This window comes from Bombina bombina, chromosome 11 (assembly GCF_027579735.1).
Source record: "Bombina bombina isolate aBomBom1 chromosome 11, aBomBom1.pri, whole genome shotgun sequence".
Taxonomy (NCBI): domain Eukaryota; kingdom Metazoa; phylum Chordata; class Amphibia; order Anura; family Bombinatoridae; genus Bombina; species Bombina bombina.
The window spans coordinates 170558598-170582435 of record NC_069509.1 but is presented as its reverse complement, the minus strand read 5'-3'; the positions used below and the strand labels follow the sequence as shown (position 1 = coordinate 170582435).

Genomic DNA, 23838 nt, shown 5'->3' with positions numbered 1-23838 from the left:
CTCCAGATTGCTCTTGTGTGTGTAAAGTCTTTTTTTTTTTTTTTTCATATGCAAAGGGGGGGGTCTGATATTTCCTACTTTCAGTGGGTGTTCCAGCTACCTTTTTAACATAGCTAAACTGGGAGCTTCTAAGTAAGTTTTTAAACTGTTTTATACTGGATTTTTAGAGCAGCATCTGTGCATATTATTCTTTATAGAAGTGTCTATTGCATGGTTATATGAAAATTGGTGTATACTGTCCCTTTAACCATTTCTGGCTGTAGTGGGCGTGTCTTGTTTTTTAATTGCTTATTCTCCTTGAATGCTTATGCTTAAAATAGTGTGAATGGTGAAGTGGTAACGTGCCTTGTAACGCAGGGGTTGACAAATCTGTTTAAAATTTAGGAGCCAGACAGTGGTATAAAGATATATGGAAAATAACCCAAAAAGTTAGAAGTAGGCTATTTTGTATTTCGTTTTTTTTGCCTGTTTTCGGTAAAATTATTGTGTAGCATATTTCAAATTTGATGCTACCCTAGAGCTGCTGTTTGAGTTCAATTCTTGACTTACTGTTTCTCATATAATAGTTTTCTAGGACTATACTTTATTTGGATAATTGGTAAAAAAAAATACTGTTAAATCTGATTCTGTTACACAGAACTAAATACAGAATAATACAGTATATTGGTATTTATTATGGTTTTAAGTAGGAATGCACCGAAATTTGGTCGCAGAAACATTTTGGCCGAAAATGGCATTATCGTTTTTTTGCCTGTTTTTGTTTTCTTGGTAAAATTATTGTGTAGCATATTATTGTTTTAAGATATTTTTGTCCAATTTTAGTGTTACTTTCAATAAAAGTGTGGTTATTTTATTGGCTTGCAGGTTTTCAATTCTGATTCATTCATAAGTCTAATTATGCAAAAAAAAAATATTTTAAAATTTGGAATAAAAAGACATTTTTGGCTAAGTGCCTCCTGGATTTTCGGTTTCGGTCCAGAATTTCCATTTCGTTGCATCACTAGATAGAAGCCAGGGGTAAAGTTCTAGGAGCTAATGGCTTCCTGAGTTTGTCGAGCCCTGTTGTAACGGATATGCAAATACCAGGATATAAGCAAGATAAATGTTAATTCAGCCCCAGAGTTTGTTATACTGAATGGTAGTTAATGTGTGAGCGGTTTCTACAATTTCAGATAGGGGAAATATTAGCATATAGCTACAATCCCTTTACTTTGTATCTAATTTAAAAGTTCATCCACTGCTACTCAATTATGAGCACGATAACAGGCAATTGTATTACCGATTCAATACGTTTCTCTCTGCTGTATACATTTTATCTGTCCTATTTATACAGGATTTACCTCACATTAACACATTTGAATACTTTTTTCATCCTGGAGAGTTTAAGTGTTTTTAAACTAGTATGATTGTATAGTGATCCAATAAAGATACGGTAGGAATGTATATTCAGAGAACTTTCTTGTACTATGATTTTTTTGTTTCTATTTTGAATCTCTCTATATATAATTCAGGGGTAAGCACTTTCTTTTATTCTTACGCACCCTGTAACTCATCTACCTGTTCTTCTCAACTTTGCCATCTTCATGAATGAGTCACATTTGGGTATTGCAGGGCTCGACAAACCTGGGAGCCACTGGCTCCTATATTTTTACCCCTGGCTCCTAACTCTTTGGGTTATTCTCCATATATCTAATATTCAAATCCAACTGTCTGGCTCCTAAAAATATGCCTGGCTCCTAATTTTTAAACAGATTTGTCAAGCACTGGTATTGTACACTTTGTAATTGGATGTGGTGAGTGCTCACAGTTGCCCTGGAAGATACCCTGTCCCTGCTTCTAAGAAGAAATGAGCAGGATGATCCTTCGGTTTTGTGTGTGCTTTACCACATATTAGACAGGGTAACAGGCAACCTTTTAAAAAGCCAACTGTGCATGCAGGACAGCTTAGGGGATCAGAGAGCAGCTGGGTAGAGAAGAGATCTGCAAGGAGAGGCTCCCTCCCTGCACTCTCCTACGGCTGCCGGGACTGGCTCCCTCCCTGCACTCTCCTACGGCTGCCGGGACTGGCTCCCTCCCTGCACTCTCCTACGGCTGCCGGGACTGGCTCCCTCCCTGCACTCTCCTACGGCTGCCGGGACTGGCTCCCTCCCTGCACTCTCCTACAGCTGCAGGGACTGGCTCCCTCCCTGCACTCTCCTACGGCTGCCGGGACTGGCTCCCTCCCTGCACTCTCCTACAGCTGCAGGGACTGGCTCCCTCCCTGCACTCTCCTACGGCTGCCGGGACTGGCTCCCTCCCTGCACTCTCCTACGGCTGCCACAGTAGCCGGCTCCCTCCCTGCACTCTCCTACGGCTGCCACAGTAGCCGGCTCCCTCCCTGCACTCTCCTACGGCTGCCACAGTAGCCGGCTCCCTCCCTGCACTCTCCTACGGCTGCCACAGTAGCCAAAATGGAGGCCGTGCTGCCACCAGCTTACTTCGTAGCATGAGCTTGGATGAAGAGATCACATTTACACTGTTTCTTGCTGTTCTGCTAGTCTATTCTGTCTAGTATTGGCTTCCTTCTGCACTGATAGAGGTCCATGAGAATTGGAGTGCACTACTAGTGATTATCTCCTGCGGTTGACCCTTGTAGGCATAAAACTTCTCCGGCAGCTTGAAGGCTTAGGGAGTAGCCTGGGTGCAGATGCTGTGAAGCATGTCGTTGCCCTTTCATTAACATATCAATATGTTGCATGCATCGTGATGAGGCTAATCTGAGAGGATCTACACCAATACTGTGCAATCACTATTTGCTTCTCATTTCAGATGGTTGGACACCCAAAATGTAGATCCTTTCTCGCACTCTTTCATACAAAGTAAAATGCGTAATTGCATTAAATATATACATCATGTGAAGATAGAGATATATAGATAGTTTTATTTATATATATATATATATATATATATATATATATATATATATATATATATATATATATAAATAAATAAAACTAACTAACACTCTGCTAATCCGCATCTCCAGACCATATGAAAAAGAAGAGTATATGTCAAATTGTTAAAAGTTGAAAAATACAGCTTTATTTGGTACAAAAAATGTTAAAAATCAGTTGCATGTAAAAACATGAAAGAAAAAACAAAAGGGAAAATCAGCTACAGTCCTGTAACTGACATAGAGCAACAGCAGCCAAACATGTTTCGGGCCTAATGTCAGCCCTTGTTCACTGGCAATATATATATATACACACACACACACACACACACACACACCAAATTCAGTCTCCCACATTTTGTGCAAATTGGTTGAGCCCTGTATTATATACTATCAAACCACTTCTATAAATCGATGCATCTTGTCTTTTCCTAGATCATTATGACTAAACCAAGAATCCGATCAATTTGCTTTCTGTTAAAGTGATCGTAAATCATAGCGTATTAAAAACACTAGGATTTACCATCACTAAAAAAAGTCCTCCATTCATCAGTAAAAAACAAACAAACAAAGGGGGTAAAAAGGTGCCTTAATTCACTGCAGCTCTGGCCGGCCCCGACACTGCTAATTTTTTCAATAAGGTGAGGTTTGCACCTCTTGGCCAATAGATGTGTGTCTACAGCATAATGCCAATTGGCCTGCACAGCTTTTGGCTAAGAGGTGGAAACATCACCTCATTGAAATAATTAGCAGAGCTGTGAGCTGCTAAATGATGGGATATGATTCCCTAAAGGCTTGTATGCACATTTTCATTGTTGCATCATGCAATTAGTGTTTTTGTAAACATTAATTAAAAATAGATGCCTAAGTAAAGGTAGAATGCATGATGGAAGATCTCTACATTTAATTATTGATAAACAAAAAACTTAGATACATATTGTTTCCAGTTCTAAGTATAACCATATCTGTGTTCTACACAGTGGGACATTGTAGTGATTTTGCATTCACTTATTTTGAATTTTTCATCATCATTTGAGCTGCAAACATTGAAAAATTAGCGAATTTTAACTTGTCTTAAATTTTAGCCAGGTGGTCCGTGAATACTGCATATTTGTGTTTTCCTTTGCCTGCTCATTGTTTTTACTTTCTTTTTATTTTTTCCCCTTCAGGGCTGTAGGTAAAACTTGTTTGCTGATCAGCTATACCACCAATGCTTTCCCTGGGGAGTATATCCCAACAGTGTAAGTATATTTGTTTTATTTATTTTCTTGTGTATTTAGTTTCACTAATACCACAGAATAATTTTTTTCTTTTATACTATTCGTTTGTTCCTGGCTCTTCAATACATTTTATCTCTAACAACCAGCTCACCTCCCTTTTTGGCTAAGGGCGGATTTGATTTAAATCAAATCAGTTTAAATAACTAGTTAGTAAGACTGTATTTAAAGTGAAGGCAAACTTTGGTAAATGAGAGTCCGTTTTTAAAAAAAAATACTATTAAAAATGAAATGAAAAAAAACTGATGAATGAAAGCCCGTTTTTTAAAAATACTATTAAAAACAGGGGCACTTTCATTCAAAGTTTACAAAGCAGCCGTTTTGATTAAAAACTTACCTTTTTTTCTTTTCACAGCCAGAGCAGCTTCCCCTTCCTGGAAATCCTCTCTTCACACGTCGGCAATGACTAATCTGGCTTCCTCCAATCACGGCTTTCCCCCGAGGGTGGTTATTGCCTGAGGCTATGCTGTGATTGGAGGAAGCCGGATTAGTCATTGCTGACGTGTGAAGAGAGGATTTCCAGGAGGGGGGAAGCTGCTCTGGCTGTGAAAAGAAAAAAAGGTGTGAAAAGAAAAAAAGGTAAGTTTTTAATCAAAACGGCTGCTTTGTAAACTTTGAATGAAAGTGCCCCTGTTTTTAATAGTATTTTTAAAAAACGGGCTTTCATTCATCAGTTTACCTTCACTTTAAATCGTGGTTTTCTACATAGACTCATTCTTGCTGGTTGTTATCTTTATATTTACAACAAGATGAAGATTTCATTTTAAGAATAACGTCTCAAATTAGTTTTACAGTTATATCAGAAAATTAAAAATGAATCATTTCACAATGAATAACTTTTTGGCTTTAATGTTAAATAGAAAACTATTTTTAGATTATTCCTCAAGTTTTTTTTTTGTTTTTTTTTTATCCTTAATCTGATTAAATGCAGTGCTGATTGGTTGACAGTTTACATCGGTTATGCCTACAACAGCTATACACAGTTCATTACTTGAATAGTGTGGACATGCTGCATATTGAGATTAAAATAATGCTTGGGACATGTTTAACAGCTGTTGGTATATTTTTAAGTAACCACTTTTTCTTTAATACCTAACCTTTAGGTTTGACAACTATTCTGCCAATGTCATGGTAGATGGAAAGCCAGTTAACCTGGGCTTGTGGGATACAGCAGGTCAGGAGGATTATGACCGATTACGTCCATTGTCTTATCCACAGACGGTAAATTCCACCATAACTGCTGCTAATTTAAAATGTTTTAATCTATTAGTTTGATATAATAATTTGATAAAGCCTTATTTGCACCCACTGTGGTTTTACACACAAATCCTTTGAAGGGGGAATTCAAAATAATTTCCCCTGAGCATTATATTAAAGGGACATGAAACAACATTTTTCTTTCATGGTTCAGATTATAATTTTTTTTTTATTTATTTTTTTTAACTTTCCAAATTACTTCTGTTTAAAATTTTGCTTAAATTTCTTGGTATCCTTTGTTGAAGGAGCAGCAATGCACATTGGTAAGCCAATGATGAGAAGTGTATATGTAAAGTCACCAATGAGCAGCTAGCTCAGACTTCTACCTAGGTGTTCTTTTAAACAAAGGATACCAAGAGAGCTAAGCAAACTACATAATATAAGTAAATTTGAAAGTTAGTCACAATTCTCTATCTGAATCATTAAAGTGAATGTAAACTTTCATGAATCGGTGCAAATCAAATAATTATAGCGCACAAACAGTCTCTATGTGAAAAAGGATTCATTGTCCAAAGAGCGACAACTTTGTATGGAGGCTCCACCTTTCACCAAATTCCACACGCAAAAGTGTCAGGCTAAATATTTTAAACCTGCTTACCAGATCTCACCTCAATCGTATGAGGTAAGAGTAAAGCTCTATATCAGGGGAGAGGAATCTGTGTCCACCCTTCGTTCTTAGTGCAGAGATGTCTTGTGATGTGATCCAGATTACTTGAACAGTGGTATCCTCATAGTAATTCCCAAGTTTGTCAAATATAAGCAGGAAACAAAAGAATCGCATAGCGTAACACTGTATAGGCTAGTGAGAATTTGTGACAAATGTACACTTACAATATACAACCTCAATCCATAATGAGGAAAGCTTAGAGGCATAAAACCTTTTTTCTCCAACATTGGTGTGTCCGGTCCACGGCGTCATCCTTACTTGTGGGATATTCTCTTCCCCAACAGGAAATGGCAAAGAGTCCCAGCAAAGCTGGTCACATGATCCCTCCTAGGCTCCGCCCACCCCAGTCATTCTCTTTGCCGTTGCACAGGCAACATCTCCACGGAGATGGTTAAGAGTTTTTTGTAGTTTTATTCTTCTATCAAGTGTTTGTTATTTTAAAATAGTGCTGGTATGTACTATTTACTCTGAAACAGAAAAGGATGAAGATTTCTGTTTGTAAGAGGAAGATGATTTTAGCAGACAGTAACTAAAATCGATTGCTGTTTCCACACAGGACTGTTGAGATGAAGTAACTTCAGTTGGGGGAAACAGTTAGCAGTCTTTTCTGCTTAAGGTATGACTAGCCATATTTCTAACAAGACCATGTAATGCTGGAAGGCTGTCATTTCCCCTCATGAGGACCGGTAAGCCATTTTCTTAGTTAAACATAAAAGAATAAAGGGCTTAAAAACAGGTAGACATTTTTCTGGGCTAAAACAATTGCTTTACTAGGCATATTATGCAGATTCTAACTAATTATTGGTATTATAATCTTGGGGAACGTTTAGAAAAACGGCAGGCACTGTGTTGGACACCTTTTTCAGATGGGGGCCTTTCTAGTTATAGACAGAGCCTCATTCTGGGACTGTATAGGGGTTAAATGTAAAAACGGCTCCGGTTCCGTTAATTTAAGGGTTAAAGCTCTGAAATTTGGTGTGCAATACTTTTAATGCTTTAAGACACTGTGGTGAAATTTTGGTGAATTTTGAACAATTCCTTCATACTTTTTCACATATTTAGTAATAAAGTGTTTTCAGTTTGAAATTTAAAGTGACAGTAACGGTTTTATTTTAAAACGTTTTTTGTGCTTTGTTGACAAGTTTAAGCCTGTTTAACATGTCTGTACCATCAGATAAGCTATGTTCTATATGTATGAAAGCCAATGTGTCTCCCCATTTAAATTTATGTGATAATTGTGCCATAGTGTCCAAACAAAGTAAGGACAGTAATGCAACAGATAATGATATTGCCCAAGATGATTCCTCAAATGAGGGGAGTAAACATGATACTACATCATCCCCTACTGTGTCTACACCAGTTATGCCCACACAGGAGGCCCCTAGTACATCTAGTGCGCCAATACTTATTACCATGCAACAATTAACGGCTGTAATGGATAACTCCATAGCAAATCTTTTATCCAAAATGCCTACTTATCAGAGAAAGCGCGATTGCTCTGTTTTTAAACACTGAAGAGCAAGAGGACGCTGATGATAACTGTTCTGACATACCCTCACACCAATCTCAAGGGGCCATGAGGGAGGTTTTGTCTGATGGAGAAATTTCAGATTCAGGAAAAATTTCTCATCAAGCTTAACCTGATGTTGTGACATTTAAATTTAAATTAGAACATCTCCGCGCACTGCTTAAGGAGGTGTTATCTACTCTGGATGATTGTGACAATTTGGTCATTCCAGAGAAATTATGTAAGATGGACAAGTTCCTAGAGGTTGCGGTGCCCCCCCGACGCTTTTCCTATACCCAAGCGGGTGGCGGACATAGTAAATAAAGAGTGGGAAAGGCCCGGCATACCTTTTGTTCCCCCCCCCTATATTTAAGAAATTATTTCCTATAGTCGACCCCAGAAAGGACTTATGGCAGACAGTCCCCAAGGTCGAGGGGGCGGTTTCTACTCTAAACAAACGCACTACTATTCCTATCGAAGATAGTTGTGCTTTCAAAGATCCTATGGATAAGAAATTAGAGGGTTTGCTTAAAAAGATTTTTGTACAGCAAGGTTACCTTCTACAACCAATTTCATGCATTGTTCCTGTCACTACGGCAGCGTGTTTCTGGTTCGAGGAACTAGAAAAATCGCTCAGTAAAGAATCTTCGTATGAGGAGGTTATGGACAGAGTTCAAGCACTTAAATTGGCTAACTCTCTTTTTTTTTTTTAGATGCCGCTTTGCAATTAGCTTGATTAGCGGCGAAAAATTCAGGGTTTGCTGTCATGGCGCGCAGAGTGCTTTGGCTAAAGTCTTGGTCAGCGGATGTGTCTTCCAAGACAAAATTGCTTAACATTCCTTTCAAAGGTAAAACATTATTTGGACCTGATTTGAAAGAGATTATTTCAGACATCACTGGGGGAAAGGGCCACGCCCTCCCACAGGATAGGTCTTTTAAGGCTAATAATAAGCCTAATTTTCGTCCCTTTCGCAGAAACGGACCAGTCTCTAATTCTGTATCCTCTATGCAAGAGGGTAATACTTCACAACCCAAACCAGCCTGGAAACCAATGCAAGGCTGGAACAAGGGTAAGCACGCCAAGAAGCCTACCACTACTACCAAAACAGCATGAAGGGATAGCCCCCGATCCGGGACCGGATCTAGTGGGGGGCAGACTTTCTCTCTTTGCTCAGGCTTGGGCAAGAGATGTTCAGGATCCTTGGGCGCTAGAAATAGTTTCTCAAGGTTATCTCCTGGAATTCAAGGAACTACCCCCAAGGGGAAGGTTCCACAGGTCTCAATTATCTTCAAACCAAATAAAGAGACAGGCATTCTTACATTGTGTAGAAGACCTGTTAAAGATGGGAGTGATACTTCCAGTTCCAATAAGAGAACAAGGAATGGGATTTTATTCCAATCTGTTCATAGTTCCCAAAAAAGAGGGAACATTCAGACCAATTTTGGATCTAAAGATCCTAAACAAATTTCTCAGGGTACCATCGTTCAAAATGGAAACTATTCGAACGATCCTACCTACTATCCAGGAAAATCAATTTATGACTACCGTGGATTTAAAGGATGCGTACCTACATATTCCTATCCACAAGGAACATCATCAGTTCCTAAGGTTCGCTTTTCTGGACAAGCATTACCAGTTTATGGTACTTCCATTTGGATTAGCCACTGCTCCAAGGATTTTCACAAAGGTACTAGGGTCCCTTCTAGCGGTTCTAAGACCAAGGGGCATTGCAGTAGTACCTTACTTGGACGACATCCTGATTCAAGCGTCGTCCCTGTCAAAAGCAAAGGCTCATACGGACATCGTCCTAGCCTTTCTCAGATCTCACGGATGGAAGGTGAACAAAGAAAAAAGTTCTCTGTCCCCGTCAACAAGAGTTCCCTTCTTGGGAACAATAATAGATTCCTTAGAAATGAGGATTTTTCTGACAGAGGTCAGAAAATCAAAACTTCTAAGCTCTTGTCAAGTACTTCATTCTGTTCCTCGTCCTTCCATAGCGCAGTGCATGGAAGTAATAGGATTGATGGTTGCAACAATGGACATAGTTCCTTTTGCACGAATTCATCTAAGACCATTACAACTGTGCTTGCTCAGACAGTGGAATGGGGATTATACAGACTTGTCTCCGACGATTCAAGTAGATCAAAAGACCAGAGATTCACTCCGTTGGTGGCTGACCCTGGACAATCTGTCACAGGGAATGAGCTTCCGCAGACCAGAGTGGGTCATTGTCGCGACCGACGCCAGCCTAGTGGGCTGGGGCGCGGTCTGGGAATCCCTGAAAGCTCAGGGTCTATGGTCTTGGGAAGAGTCTCTTCTCCCGATAAACATTCTGGAACTGAGAGCGATATTCAATGCTCTCAGAGCTTGGCCTCAACTAGCAAAGGCCAAATTCATAAGGTTTCAGTCAGACAACATGACGACCGTTGCATATATCAATCATCAGGGGGAACAAGGACTTCCCTGGCGATGAAAGAAGTGACCAAGATAATTCAATGGGCGGAGGATCACTCCTGCCACTTGTCTGCGATCCACATCCCAGGAGTGGAAAATTGGGAAGCGGATTTTCTGAGTCGTCAGACATTCCATCCGGGGGAGTGGGAACTCCATCTGGAAATCTTTGCCCAAATAACTCAATTATGGGGCATTCCAGACATGGATCTGATGGCGTCTCGTCAGAACTTCAAGGTTCCTTGCTACGGGTCCAGATCCAGGGATCCCAAGGCGACCCTAGTAGATGCACTAGTAGCACCTTGGACCTTCAACCTAGCTTATGTATTCCCACCGTTTCCTCTCATCCCCAGGCTGGTAGCCAGGATCAATCAGGAGAGGGCCTCGGTGATCTTGATAGCTCCTGCGTGGCCACGCAGGACTTGGTATGCAGACCTGGTGAATATGTCATCGGCTCCACCATGGAAGCTACCTTTGAGACAGGACCTTCTTGTTCAGGGTCCATTCGAACATCCGAATCTGGTTTCCCTCCAACTGACGGCTTGGAGATTGAACGCTTGATTTTATCAAAGCGTGGGTTTTCAGATTCTGTAATAGATACTCTGATTCAGGCTAGAAAGCCTGTAACTAGAAAAATTTACCATAAAATATGGAAAAAATATATCTGTTGGTGTGAATCTAAAGGATTCCCATGGAACAAGATAAAAATTCCTAAGATTCTATCCTTTCTACAAGAAGGTTTGGAGAAAGGAGTATCTGCAAGTTCTCTGAAGGGACAGATCTCTGCTTTATCTGTTTTACTTCACAAAAGACTGGCAGCTGTGCCAGATGTTCAAGCATTTGTTCAGGCTCTGGTTAGGATCAAGCCTGTTTACAGACCTTTGACTCCTCCCTGGAGTCTAAATCTAGTTCTTTCAGTTCTTCAAGGGGTTCCGTTTGAACCCTTACATTCCGTAGATATTAAGTTATTATCTTGGAAAGTTTTGTTTTTGGTTGCAATTTCTTCTGCTAGAAGAGTTTCAGAGTTATCTGCTTTGCAGTGTTCTCCGCCCTATCTGGTGTTCCATGCAGATAAGGTGGTTTTGCGTACTAAGCTTGGTTTTCTTCCGAAAGTTGTTTCCAACAAAAATATTAACCAGGAGATAGTTGTACCTTCTTTGTGTCCGAATCCAGTTTCAAAGAAGGAACGTTTGTTACACAATTTGGACGTAGTCCGTGCTCTAAAATTCTATTTAGAGGCTACAAAACATTTCAGACAAACATCTTCCTTGTTTGTTGTTTATTCTGGTAAAAGGAGAGGTCAAAAAGCGACTTCTACCTCTTTCCTTTTGGCTTAAAAGCAATATCCGATTGGCTTATGAGACTGCCGGACGGCAGCCTCCTGAAAGAATCACAGCTCACTCCACTAGGGCTGTGGCTTCCACATGGGCCTTCAAGAACGAGGCTTCTGTTGACCAGATATGTAAGGCAGCGACTTGGTCTTCACTGCACACTTTTGCCAAATTTTACAAATTTGATACTTTTGCTTCTTCGGAGGCTATTTTTGGGAGAAAGGTTTTGCAAGCCGTGGTGCCTTCCATTTAGGTGACCTGATTTGCTCCCTCCCTTCATCCGTGTCCTAAAGCTTTGGTATTGGTTCCCACAAGTAAGGATGACGCCGTGGACCGGACACACCAATGTTGGAGAAAACAAAATTTATGCTTACCTGATAAATTACTTTCTCCAACGGTGTGTCCGGTCCACGGCCCGCCCTGGTTTTTTAATCGGGTCTGATGAATTATTTTCTCTAACTACAGTCACCATGGTATCATATGGTTTCTCCTATATATTTTTCCTCCTGTCCGTCGGTCGAATGACTGGGGTGGGCGGAGCCTAGGAGGGATCATGTGACCAGCTTTGCTGGGACTCTTTGCCTTTTCCTATTGGGGAAGAGAATATCCCACAAGTAAGGATGACGCCGTGGACCGGACACATCGTTGGAGAAAGTAATTTATCAGGTAAGCATAAATTCTGTTATTCCACGATGACTATGGTGCAGTACTATCTCTCTCGTGAGAGAAATGCAGTCAATGTAAAAAAGACAAGTTTAAAAACTCAAATTTTGCTAAGAATAAAAAGCACTTAAAAATAAAGACTGCCGGTCTATATGTAATCTGAACGCCCCCTCAGTATATCCTTATGCGTTTAGAAGTTTTTATCTTTCACGAATCAGTGCCCTGTTTTTAAAAATACTATTAAAAACAGGGGCCTGTTCATTCATGAAACCTTTACATTGCAGCATTTTTTTAAAAATACTTTTTCTTCAGCCAAGCCGGACCAGCAATCCCCTGCCCTCAGCTCCTCTATACTTTCGTCAGCAATGGCGAAACCAGCTTCCTCCAATCATGGCGTGCATCCCAGAGCAACCATTTTGTGAGGCCATGCCGTGTTTGGAGAAAGCCAGTTTCGTCATTGCTGTGCTAAGTATACAGCATGAGAAGCGGGTGGGGGATCGCTGGTCGGACTTGGCTGCAGAAAAAGATAAGTTTCATGAGTAAAAGTGCCCCAGTTTTTAATAGCATTTTTAAAGTGAAGGTCAATTTAAGAATATTGCCCCACGGCATTGCATAGACATTTAAACAATTAAGGGTTTAATTCATGAAAAGTTTTTATATATATATATATATATCCTACTTACCGCTGCGACGATAAGCGCAGCTCTCCCGTTCTCCATTTTGTCAAATTTGATTGAAAGATGACGATTCGTAAAAGAACCAATGCTTGTTTTCCCCCAGGCCGTGACGTTTAAGCAAAGGGGCTGAACGCCCCGGGGGGGGAAACAAGGATTTGTTATTTTACAAATTGTCATCTGTCAATAATTTTTACAATATGGCGGGCGGGAGAGCTGCGCTTATCGTCGCAGCGGTAAATAGGTAAATCTTCAATATATATAAATTTAAAACTTTTCATGAAGTAAACCCTTAATTTTTAAGTGTCTATGCAATTCCGTGGGGCAATATTAGTAACTTAACCTTCACTTTAAAAACCAGGCACTGATTCATGAAAGTTTACATAATTTTAAGGGAACATTTTGGGTTTCATATCCCTTTAATGGAAAGTGTACAAGGAGAGAGTTGCTTATTATACAATTGTTTAACATTGTTGCTCATTCACATCAAGAGTGAACAAATATGGTACTTATGTCTGGCTACAAGGGGCAGTATTCCAGGCATTTGCCTTGCATGCAATTTTCTGTGTGCAGCTTATGATCAACCTTTATGCACAAGTGTATTGTTATATATGTGCTACAGTGGTGGGAGACGCATACAAATAAAAGGTTTTTTACCAGATCTTATAAAACATTGTGTATTTATCTGTTTGTCTTTCTAGATCTCTCCCATAACATTGTAGCCATTTAGCAATAAAACCTCTGCATTCACAAGTCTACCAATTAAAGGGTCATAAAACAGCTTGAGATTGTAACATAAAATGTTCTATGCATAGTCTAAAAATGCCTAAAACGTTGCAATCTTCTTCCATTATTATTTTGTCCCCTTTTCTTGTAAGTCAACTTGGCTTGTATATTTATTGCAGGACAACAGGAATGTCTAGAAATCACAAGGTGTTTTATGTCCATTAACTGTGTGACTTTAGATTGAAATCTATATGACAATGCTAGGGGTAGGACATTTTACCAGACTATAACAATCTTGCTTCAGGGTTTTGTATTAAACAGAAAACTTTAGACAATTGTCTATCCATTTTCAATTGTTATACCATGTATCCCGCCCCACTTTACAAACTGAAATTGTGTGTGTATAAACCATTGCATAATAAATTGTCTATTGCACTCGCACAATGGGCAAATGGATAAAGACTATAGCAATTTATGTAGCTTTAAAATCTGCATTTGATCCTGAATATTTTTTGTTAGGCTCTAAGCCCGAGTCCCCAATCTGCAAATGTTTTGGTGAGTTAATCCCCATTGCTAGCCGAGTGGGTTGCGTTGTATTACTTTTAATGCAAACCACTTTCTGTTGGTGTGGGCTATAATTGGCACAGAGCTTTTTTCCTCGCATGCAGAGTACAATTAATGCTTTTACTGTCATTTTGATCTCGCAGTATGCCACAATTTGGTCGAAATTCTGAAGCAATAAATCCTTTCAATGTTTTGTGTTTTTTGATCTATGTCCGTTTCACGGTTATGGTTTGTAGCTACTCTTTCTTTAATTGGCCATAAGTGACCTACATTTTGACTTCCTTAATTGAATAAAATGTAATTGAAAAAAATCAGTTGTGCAAAATCAAATTACAGTTTTTTTTTTGTTTTTTTAGGACGTGTTTTTAATTTGCTTTTCACTCGTCAGCCCTGCCTCATTTGAAAATGTTCGTGCAAAGGTAAACCTCGTTTTCTATTTTGGCTATTTTTATTTTTTATTATGTATATAGTATGATTGCAAATAGCACTGTTGAGAATAGTGTGGTGTTTGATAAGAAATTGCTCATTATAGATCACTTGAAATTCTTCTGTGATTTCTGGGCAATGACACGCAAATGACTCTTGCTGTGAACCAATTTACTTATCCTGGTTTAGAAACACAACAACCCCTCAATGGATTTCTCTGTACTGGGTTGGTTTCTGATAACTGAGGTAAAGCTGGTCTGCTTATATAAAGGGACATGAAACACAAATTTTTAAATGGAGCATTCAGCTATAAACCACTTTCCAATTTACTTCTGTTATCTAATCTGTTAAATTCCTTTTGTACCCTTTGTTGAAAAGCATACCTAGGTAGACTAGAGTAGCGGCTAATTGGTGGCGGCACATGTATGCCTCATGTTATTGGCTTACCCCTGTGCATTGCTGTTCATAAAAGATACCAAGAAAATGAGGAAAATTAGATAATAGAACACAATTTTAAAACTTTAAAATTTATTGCAATCTGAATCATGAAAAAAAAATGTGGGTTTCATGTCCCTTTAACACCTTAAAGGGACACTGAATCAAAATGTTTTATTTTGTGATTCGGATAGAGCATGACGTTTTAAGCAACTTTCTAATCTACTTCTATTAAATTTTCTTCGTTCTCTTGGTATCTTTATTTGAAATGCAAGAATGTATGTTTAGATGCTGGCCCATTTTTGGTGAACAACCTGGGTTGTTCTTGCTGATTGGTGGATAAATTCATCCACCAATAAAGTGCTGTCCAGAGTACTAAATAAAAAAACTTAGATGCTTCTTTTTCAAATTAAGATGGCAAGAGAACTAAGAAACATTGATAATAGGAGTAAATTAGAAAGTTGCTTACAATTGCCTGCTCTATCTGAATCGCGGGGAAAAAAATTGGGTTCAGTGTCCCTTTAATCCCTGGAGAGTGCTGCTGCATACTACTGTATGTTCTGTCAGCCAATTGATTAAAGGGACACTAACCTCAGAATAATTTAGGGCATTTTCATTAGATGATTTTGCTCAGTTTGTTTTGAAATCTGAAAATATTTTTTTTCACTGACCCATAGTCTGAAGTGCATCTTGCAGAAACATTGACCATTTTACATGCCACATAAGTATTTGCTTTATTCTAGGTGCTAATTTATTTCCCTAATTCACACCAACAACAAAAAAGTTTTCAAGGGATTTGGTCACCAGCCTGCAAGATCATGCAAATCTTTGACAATATTATAGCTTTAAAGGGACAGTGCACCAATTTTCATATAACTGCATGCAATAGACACTACTATGAAGAATAAGCACTGGTACTGATGTAAAAATCCAGTCTAAAACCTTTTAACAACTTTCTAGGAGCTCCAAGTTAACCTCTGTTAATGAGGTTAGGCTGGGGCACCCAGTGGAAGGAGCTGGGAAAGCAGAACAAGCAGACAACCTTCCCTGCATATGAAAAAACAGATTACACAAGAGCAGCAGTAGTATGTGGCTTTAGTACGTGTTATAGGAGTTGTGAAGTGTGGTGCTGTTGTGTGATGAGATTGTCATGGGGTGAGAAGTTCAGAGCGCCTGATGAGATTAATGCACATTAGCAGTGCATTGACCTAGATAGACTGCCACTCAATGCAGTTATTTCTGTTTCTAACATCAGTACAGTTTGTCGTTCATATTTATCACTTTTTTTTTTAAATACCATTAGATATCCAGTGTTATCCATGCCGGTTTGCCTTATGAATTAGCTGAGTGCGGGCCGTAAAATACTTTATATTATAACCTTTTTTGCTATCTAAAGCACAAATGAAATGCATATTTTAACATAAATTGATCTAATGATAATTTGTACAATAAACATTGAAAACATATATTAGCTATTTTTACCTTAATATTGTCTATAATTTAAGCTGGGTGGTCAATTAAAATCGGCCTGGTTGGTGCACCTATTAAAACAGTTCTGGAGATAACACTGGATATTTATCTATTGTATTAGCAAGTAAAGATTAAAGGGACATTCAACTCTAAAATGTTTGTTTAAAAAGATAGATAATCCCTTTATTACCCATTCTGAGTTTTGGATAACCAACAGTTATATTAATACACTTTTTACCTCTGTGATTACCTTAAGTATCTAAGCCTCTGCAGACTACCCCCTTATCACATGACTTTATTAGCTATTGTCTTGCATTTTAGTAAATTAGTGCTGTCCTGCACAACTTCATTGGCACGAGCAGTATGTTATCGATATGGCACACATGAATTGGCAGTGTCTTGTGAAAAGCTAATAAAAATCATGTGATAAGAGGCTGTAGTGGTTTAGAAACAGGAAAATGTTATAAAGTATATTGATATAAGAATGTTGGCTGTACAAAGCTGGGGAATGGGAATTAAAGGCGTTATCTATATATCTATTTTTTTTTTAAATCATAACCATTTAGGTGTAGACTGTCCCTTTAATTGCTTATATAATATAGATTCAAGAAGAAAAGATGAGCACTACAATTGGTACCAATAAAAACAAACCGTATGGCAGTTGCCCAGAAGCAGAATACCAGCAAATTTTTAGTGCCATAGGTCTGCTGTCCCTGTAGGAACCCTTGTTGCTTGAAGTGACACTACTATAAATGGGTGTCCTGCGTGTGTTTTTGTTTTAAATGTATTTTTGTTTCACCAATAGGTCTGTCCCTTTTAAAAATGTTGTTGCAGGTGCACAAAGTATTATCTTTATAAATACTTGGTTTATTTTCTTTTTATTGCTTCTAAATGTCTGCATATTTCTGTGTAGTGGTATCCAGAAGTACGACACCATTGCCCAAACACTCCTATTATTCTTGTGGGCACAAAACTTGATCTGAGAGATGACAAAGACACCATTGAAAAGCTGAAAGAGAAGAAACTGACACCCATTACTTACCCTCAGGGACTTGCCATGGCAAAAGAGATTGGTATGGAAAATGTAGAATTGCTGGCGTCTGGTTATTTCTAACTTTTGTTCTTGGATTTTTTTTTTATTTAATTTTTTTTTTTTTTAGCTTTCGCTTCAACATGTGGAAGGGACTTTTAAAGTGGGGGCAAAACAATATTTAATTTTATCCTCATCCACTTTTTACTTTACATTTTCTACAAGTAAAATCGTTTTTACTGTTATGACTTCAAACCAATAACAGTGCTGTAGGAAGGGGCAGGGGCTTTCGTTGTACTCTAAAAGGAGCCCTAGTGCTTAAATGAAGATGTGTATCCTGGAAGTTTATAGTACATGTATTACATGAGATGTGTTTCATAAAGCAATTTAATAGATCATATGTTTAGTTTGGTAAATGTGAACCAGATTTTACCACTTTAATTTAAATGGCTTTCTATTAATAGGTGCAGTAAAATACCTGGAATGCTCCGCACTTACACAGCGAGGTCTGAAGACTGTTTTTGATGAAGCAATTCGAGCAGTTCTCTGCCCTCCCCCAATTAAGAAGAAAAAGAGAAAATGTCTGGTTTTGTAAACTCTCGCCATCCTGTGTCCAATCTGAGTTTACAAGCTCAAATGGGATTATTGAGACTCAAAATGCCAACTCCCAGCCCTCTTTGTAATACTTCATTTTCTGCCTATAAAGTAATCTTGAATCCACAACAACAAAAATAATCTCATGGTTTTCTTCATCCTAAGTGACAAATTATTTCCAGATTCTACTAAATGCAATTCTGAATATGATCAATCTACTAGCCTTATTTTTTCAGAAATTGTTTGCTTAGACTAATCATGTTGCCAAAATACCCACACAACTCAGTAAAAATGTGTGCTACAAACATGAGCCATTAAATATATATATATATCTATATTAAAGACACATGTCTTTATTCTGGTTTAATAAAATGTATCTATTAGATAGGAAATTGTTCAGATATCCACAGTGCGCTAGGTGTGCTTGCTGCATATATTAAACACTTAACCTAAAATCACTGTATTGCATTGTAAATCAAACGGTTATTTAGGAATGTTAGAATATTATGCATCTTACTTGCTTGGGTTAAAATAAAAGTAACTGGTTAAAGGGTACTAATCTGCTCTTATTGACACCTTTGTGTTAAACTCGAAGTGTAAAAACAGGTTAAGTCTAACTTGTGACTAAGCAACAGTATTTAAACATTTGACACTACAGCTCTGTACCTTGTGGAGAGGATTTATATGTTTTGTTAATGCAGTAGTGAGAAAAAAAGTTTGCTAAAGGTAAGTATTTGGTTTCAGACATTTTATTCCTTTTTCTTTTAGGGCATTTATATTTTCCCTCTGATTTGGGGATGCCCCAAATAGTCAGGAATTTTAAGTTCATATGATAATAGGAGTATCTCGCATGATTCAGGTTCTTGGCAGTTGAGGCTGGTTTAGGGTGCAATACTTTACATTGCTTGTTGACTCCTAGCTTTTTGTGCCTTTCCGGCGAGATAAGGGGTAGGGGGTTCATATGGTTTATTGGTCATTCCCACAGATTCGAAGACTTAAACGCTTTCCATGTTATCTATTGTAGAATATCTTGTATTTTAATATCCCTCTGATTATTGTAATTTGCATTTTTGTAGTTTATGAAGTTTAAATTAATATGGGTTTTCCATGTTACTTTGCTTAAAGGTATGCAATTAATGGCCGCCTTATAACACTAGGTGTAAAAATTATGTGAAGCTGCTCTTCAATTATAGTAATTTTTATACTTGTGCCATCCTTTTGACGCATAATCTTTACATTTCTAACACACCAACACTGTAATATTACTAATTTACTTCTGCTTTCTTTACCATCAGCTTTTTGTGAAATCATTAATGTTTTTATTGGTTCTTATCTTGGGTCTGTGAGGTTCTATTAATTATAGACCAAGTTTTAATAATGTGATGTACATCCAAACACTGGCAAAAAAAGGAGAAAAAAAACCTATAGATAAACCTTTGTATAACTCGAACAAATTTAAAGAGCATTTGAGAATGTTGCTAAATTGTGAACAGTGTTTTTACATTGATCTTTTGCTAATGCAATTTAGTGTTTTACATGCATGTCTGAATTAATAAAACCCTTTAAACTACAACATTCTGGGTGTGACTTTTTTTATATATATATATATATATTTGCTGTGTATAAATATTAGGCATTTTCTTTGATCATAGCATTGTTTTTAGACATTTTGTACTACTGCAGATCTTTTAGTACAGCAGAGTGTGTGCTGTAAGTGAACTGTGTGCATTATGTATGAATGCATTTTCTTTCATGTAATTAGCAAGAGTCCGTGCGCTAGTGACGTATGGGATATACATTCCTACCAGGAGGGGCAAAGTTTCCCAAACCTCAAAATGCCTATAAATACACCCCTCACCACACCCACAAATCAGTTTTACAAACTTTGCCTCCCATGGAGGTGGTGAAGTAAGTTTGTGCTAGATTCTACGTTGATATGCGCTTCGCAGCAGGCTGGAGCCCGGTTTTCCTCTCAGTGTGCAGTGAATGTCAGAGGGATGTGAAGAGAGTATTGCCTATTTGAATTCAATGATCTCCTTCTACGGGGTCTATTTCATAGGTTCTCTGTTATCGGTCGTAGAGATTCATCTCTTACCTCCCTTTTCAGATCGACGATATACTCTTATATATACCATTACCTCTACTGATTCTCGTTTCAGTACTGGTTTGGCTTTCTACTACATGTAGAAGAGTGTCCGGGGGTAAGTAAGTCTTATTTTGTGACACTCTAAGCTATGGTTGGGCACTTTTGTATAAAGTTCTAAATATGTGTTTAAACATTTATTTGCCTTGATTCAGGATATTCACCGTTCCTTATTTCAGACAGTCAGTTTCATATTTGGGATAATGCATATGAATAAATAAATTTTTTCTTACCTTAAAATTTGACTTTTTTCCTGTGGGCTGTTAGGCTCGCGGGGGCTGAAAATGCTTCATTTTATTGCGTCATTCTTGGCGCAGACTTTCTTGGCGCAAAAATTGTCATTTCCGGCGTCATACGTGTCGCCAGAAGTTGCGTCATTTTTTTGACGTTTTTGCACCAAAAATGTCGGCGTTACCGGATGTGGCGTCATTTTTGGCGCCAAAAAGCATTTAGGCGCCAAATAATGTGGGCGTCTTTTTTGGCGCTAAAAAAATTCGAGCGTCATTGTTGTCTCCACAATATTTAAGGCTTATTGCTTCTGGTTTGCTAGAGGCTTATTCATTGGCATTTTTTCCCATTCCTGAAACTGTCATTTAAGGAATTTGACCAATTTTGCTTTATATGTTTTTTCTATTACATATTGCAAGATGTCTCAGGTTGACCCTGAATCAGAAGCCACTTCTGGAAAATCACTGCCTGATGCTGGATCTACCAAAGTTAAGTGTATTTGTTGTAAGCTTGTGGTAACTGTTTCTCCGGCTGTTTATGATGAATGTCATGACAAACTTGTTAATGCAGAAAATATTTCCTTTAGTAATGTTCCATTACCTGTTGCTGTTCCATCAACATCTAATATTCAGGGTGTTCCTGTTAACATAAGAGATTTTGTTTCTAAATCTATTAAGAAGGCTATGTCTGTTATTCCTCCTTCCAGTAATCGTAAAAGGTCTTTTAAAGCTTCTCATGTTTCAGATGACTTTTTAAACTAACATCATTCTGATTCTGTTTCCGATACTGATTTTTCTGGTTCAGAGGATTCTGTTTCAGAGATTGATACTGATAAATCTTATTTATTTCAAATGGAATTTATTCGTTCTTTATTTAAAGAAGTCTTAATTGCATTAGAAATAGAGGATTCTGGTCCTCTTGTTACTAAATCTAAACGTTTGAATACGGTTTTTAAATCTCCTGCAGTAATTCCGGGGGTTTTTCCTGTCCCTGATGCTTTTTCTGAAGTAATCTCCAGGGAATGGAATAATCTGGGTAATTCATTTACTCCTAAACGGTTTAAACAATTATATCCTGTGCCATCTGACAGATTAGAGTTTTGGGACAAAATCCCTAAAGTTGATGGGGCTATCTCTACTCTTGCTAAACGTACTACTATTCCTACGGCAGATAGTACTTCCTTTAAGGATCCTTTAGATAGGAAAATTGAATCCTTTCTAAGAAAAGCTTACTTATGTTCAGGTAATCTTCTTAGACCTGCTATATCTTTGGCAGATGTTGCTGCAGCTTCAACTTTCTGGTTAGAAGCCTTAGCACAACAAGTAACAGATCATAATACTCATAGCATTGTTAATCTTCTTCAACATGCTAATAATTTTATTTGTGATGCCATCTTTGATATCATTAGGGTTGATGTCCGGTATATGTCTTTAGCTATTTTAGCTAGAAGAGCTTTATGGCTTAAAACTTGGAATGCTGATATGTCTTCTAAGTCAACCTTGCTTTCCCTTTCTTTCCAAGGTAATAAATTGTTTGGTTCACAGTTGGATTCTATTATTTCAACTGTTACTGGGGGGAAAGGAACTTTTTTACCACCGGATAAAAAATCTAAAGGTAAATTTAGGTCTGCTAATCGTTTTCGTTCCTTTCGTCACAAACAGGAACAAAAGCCTGATCCTTCCCCTACAGGAACGGTTTCAGTTTGGAAACCATCTCCAGTCTGGAATAAATCCAAGCCCTTTAGAAAGCCAAAGCCAGCTCCCAAGTCCACATGAAGGTGCGGCCCTCATTCCAGCACAGCTGGTAGGGGGCAGATTACGTTTTTTCAAAGAAATTTGGATCAATTTGATTCACAATCTTTGGATTCAGAACATTGTTTCACAAGGATACAGAATAGGCTTCAAGAAAAGGCCTCCTGCAAGAAGATTTTTTCTTTCCCGTGTCCCAATAAATTCAGTGAAGGCTCAAGCATTTCTGAAATGTGTTTCAGATCTAGAGTTGGCTGGAGTAATTGTGCCAGTTCCAGTTCTGGAACAGGGGCTGGGGTTTTACTCAAATCTCTTCATTGTACCAAAGAAGGAGAATTCCTTCAGACCAGTTCTGGATTTTAAAATATTGAATCGTTATGTAAGGATACCAACATTCAAAATGGTAACTATAAGGACTATTCTGCCTTTTGTTCAGCAAGGGCATTATATGTCCACAATAGATTTACAAGATGCATATCTGCATATTCAGATTCATCCAGATCACTATCAGTTTCTGAGATTCTCTTTCCTAGACAAGCATTACCAGTTTGTGGCTCTGCCGTTTGGCCTAGCAACAGCTCCTAGGATTTTTACAAAGGTTCTCGGTGCCCTTCTATCTGTAATCAGAGAACAGGGTATTGTGGTATTTCCTTATTTGGACGATATCTTGGTACTTGCTCAGTCTTCACATTTAGCAGAATCTCATACGAATCAACTTGTATCGTTTCTTCGAGAACATGGTTGGAGGATCAATTTACCAAAGAGTTTGTTGATTCCTCAGACAAGGGTAACCTTTTTAGGTTTCCAGATAGCGACAGAGTCATGGACACTGAATCTAACGGACAAAAGACGTCTGAAATTGGTTTCAGCTTGTCGAAACCTTCAGTCTCAATCATTCCCTTCGGTAGCCTTATGCATGGAAATTCTAGGTCTTATGACTGCTGCATCGGACGCGATCCCCTTTGCTCGTTTTCACATGCGACCTCTTCAGCTCTGTATGCTGAACCAGTGGTGCAGGGATTATACAAAGATATCACAATTAATATCTTTAAAACCGATTGTACAACACTCTCTGACGTGGTGGACAGACCACCATCGTTTAGTTCAGGGGGCTTTTGTTCTTCCGACCTGGACTGTGATCTCAACAGATGCAAGTCTGACAGGTTGGGGAGCTGTATGGGGGTCTCTGACAGCTCAAGGGGTTTGGGAATCTCAGGAGGCGAGATTACCAATCAACATTTTGGAACTCCGTGCAATTTTCAGAGCTCTTCAGTCATGGCCTCTTCTAAAGAGAGAGTCATTCATTTGTTTTCAGACGGACAATGTCACAACTGTGGCATGTGTCAATCATCAAGGAGGGACTCACAGTCCTCTGGCTATGAAAGAAGTATTTCGAATACTTGTTTGGGCGGAATCCAGCTCCTGTCTAATTTCTGCGGTTCATATCCCAGGTATAGACAATTGGGAAGCGGATTATCTCAGTCGCCAGACATTACATCCGGGCGAGTGGTCTCTTCATCCAGAAGTATTTCTTCAGATTGTTCAAATGTGGGGACTTCCAGAAATAGATCTGATGGCTTCTCATCTAAACAAGAAACTTCCCAGGTATCTGTCCAGATCCAGGGATCCTCAGGCGGAAGCAGTGGATGCATTGTCACTTCCTTGGAAGTATCATCCTGCCTATATCTTTCCGCCTCCTAGTTCTTCTTCCAAG

The 23838-nt window shown here is 38.5% G+C and overlaps 1 protein-coding gene across 1 annotated transcript in view; it reads left to right on the top strand.

Annotated features, from left to right (window-relative positions):
• RAC1 (Rac family small GTPase 1) overlaps positions 1–19578 on the top strand; it is a 37415-nt gene extending 17837 nt beyond the window's left edge. Inside the window, exons 2-6 of the mRNA XM_053694637.1 lie at positions 4102–4173; positions 5313–5430; positions 14407–14469; positions 17295–17454; positions 17876–19578. Coding sequence (XP_053550612.1) covers positions 4102–4173; positions 5313–5430; positions 14407–14469; positions 17295–17454; positions 17876–18006 — 544 coding nt within the window. The 3' untranslated portion in view covers positions 18007–19578. The remainder of the gene's footprint in view (positions 1–4101; positions 4174–5312; positions 5431–14406; positions 14470–17294; positions 17455–17875) is intronic.
• Positions 19579–23838: the final 4260 nt, after the last annotated feature.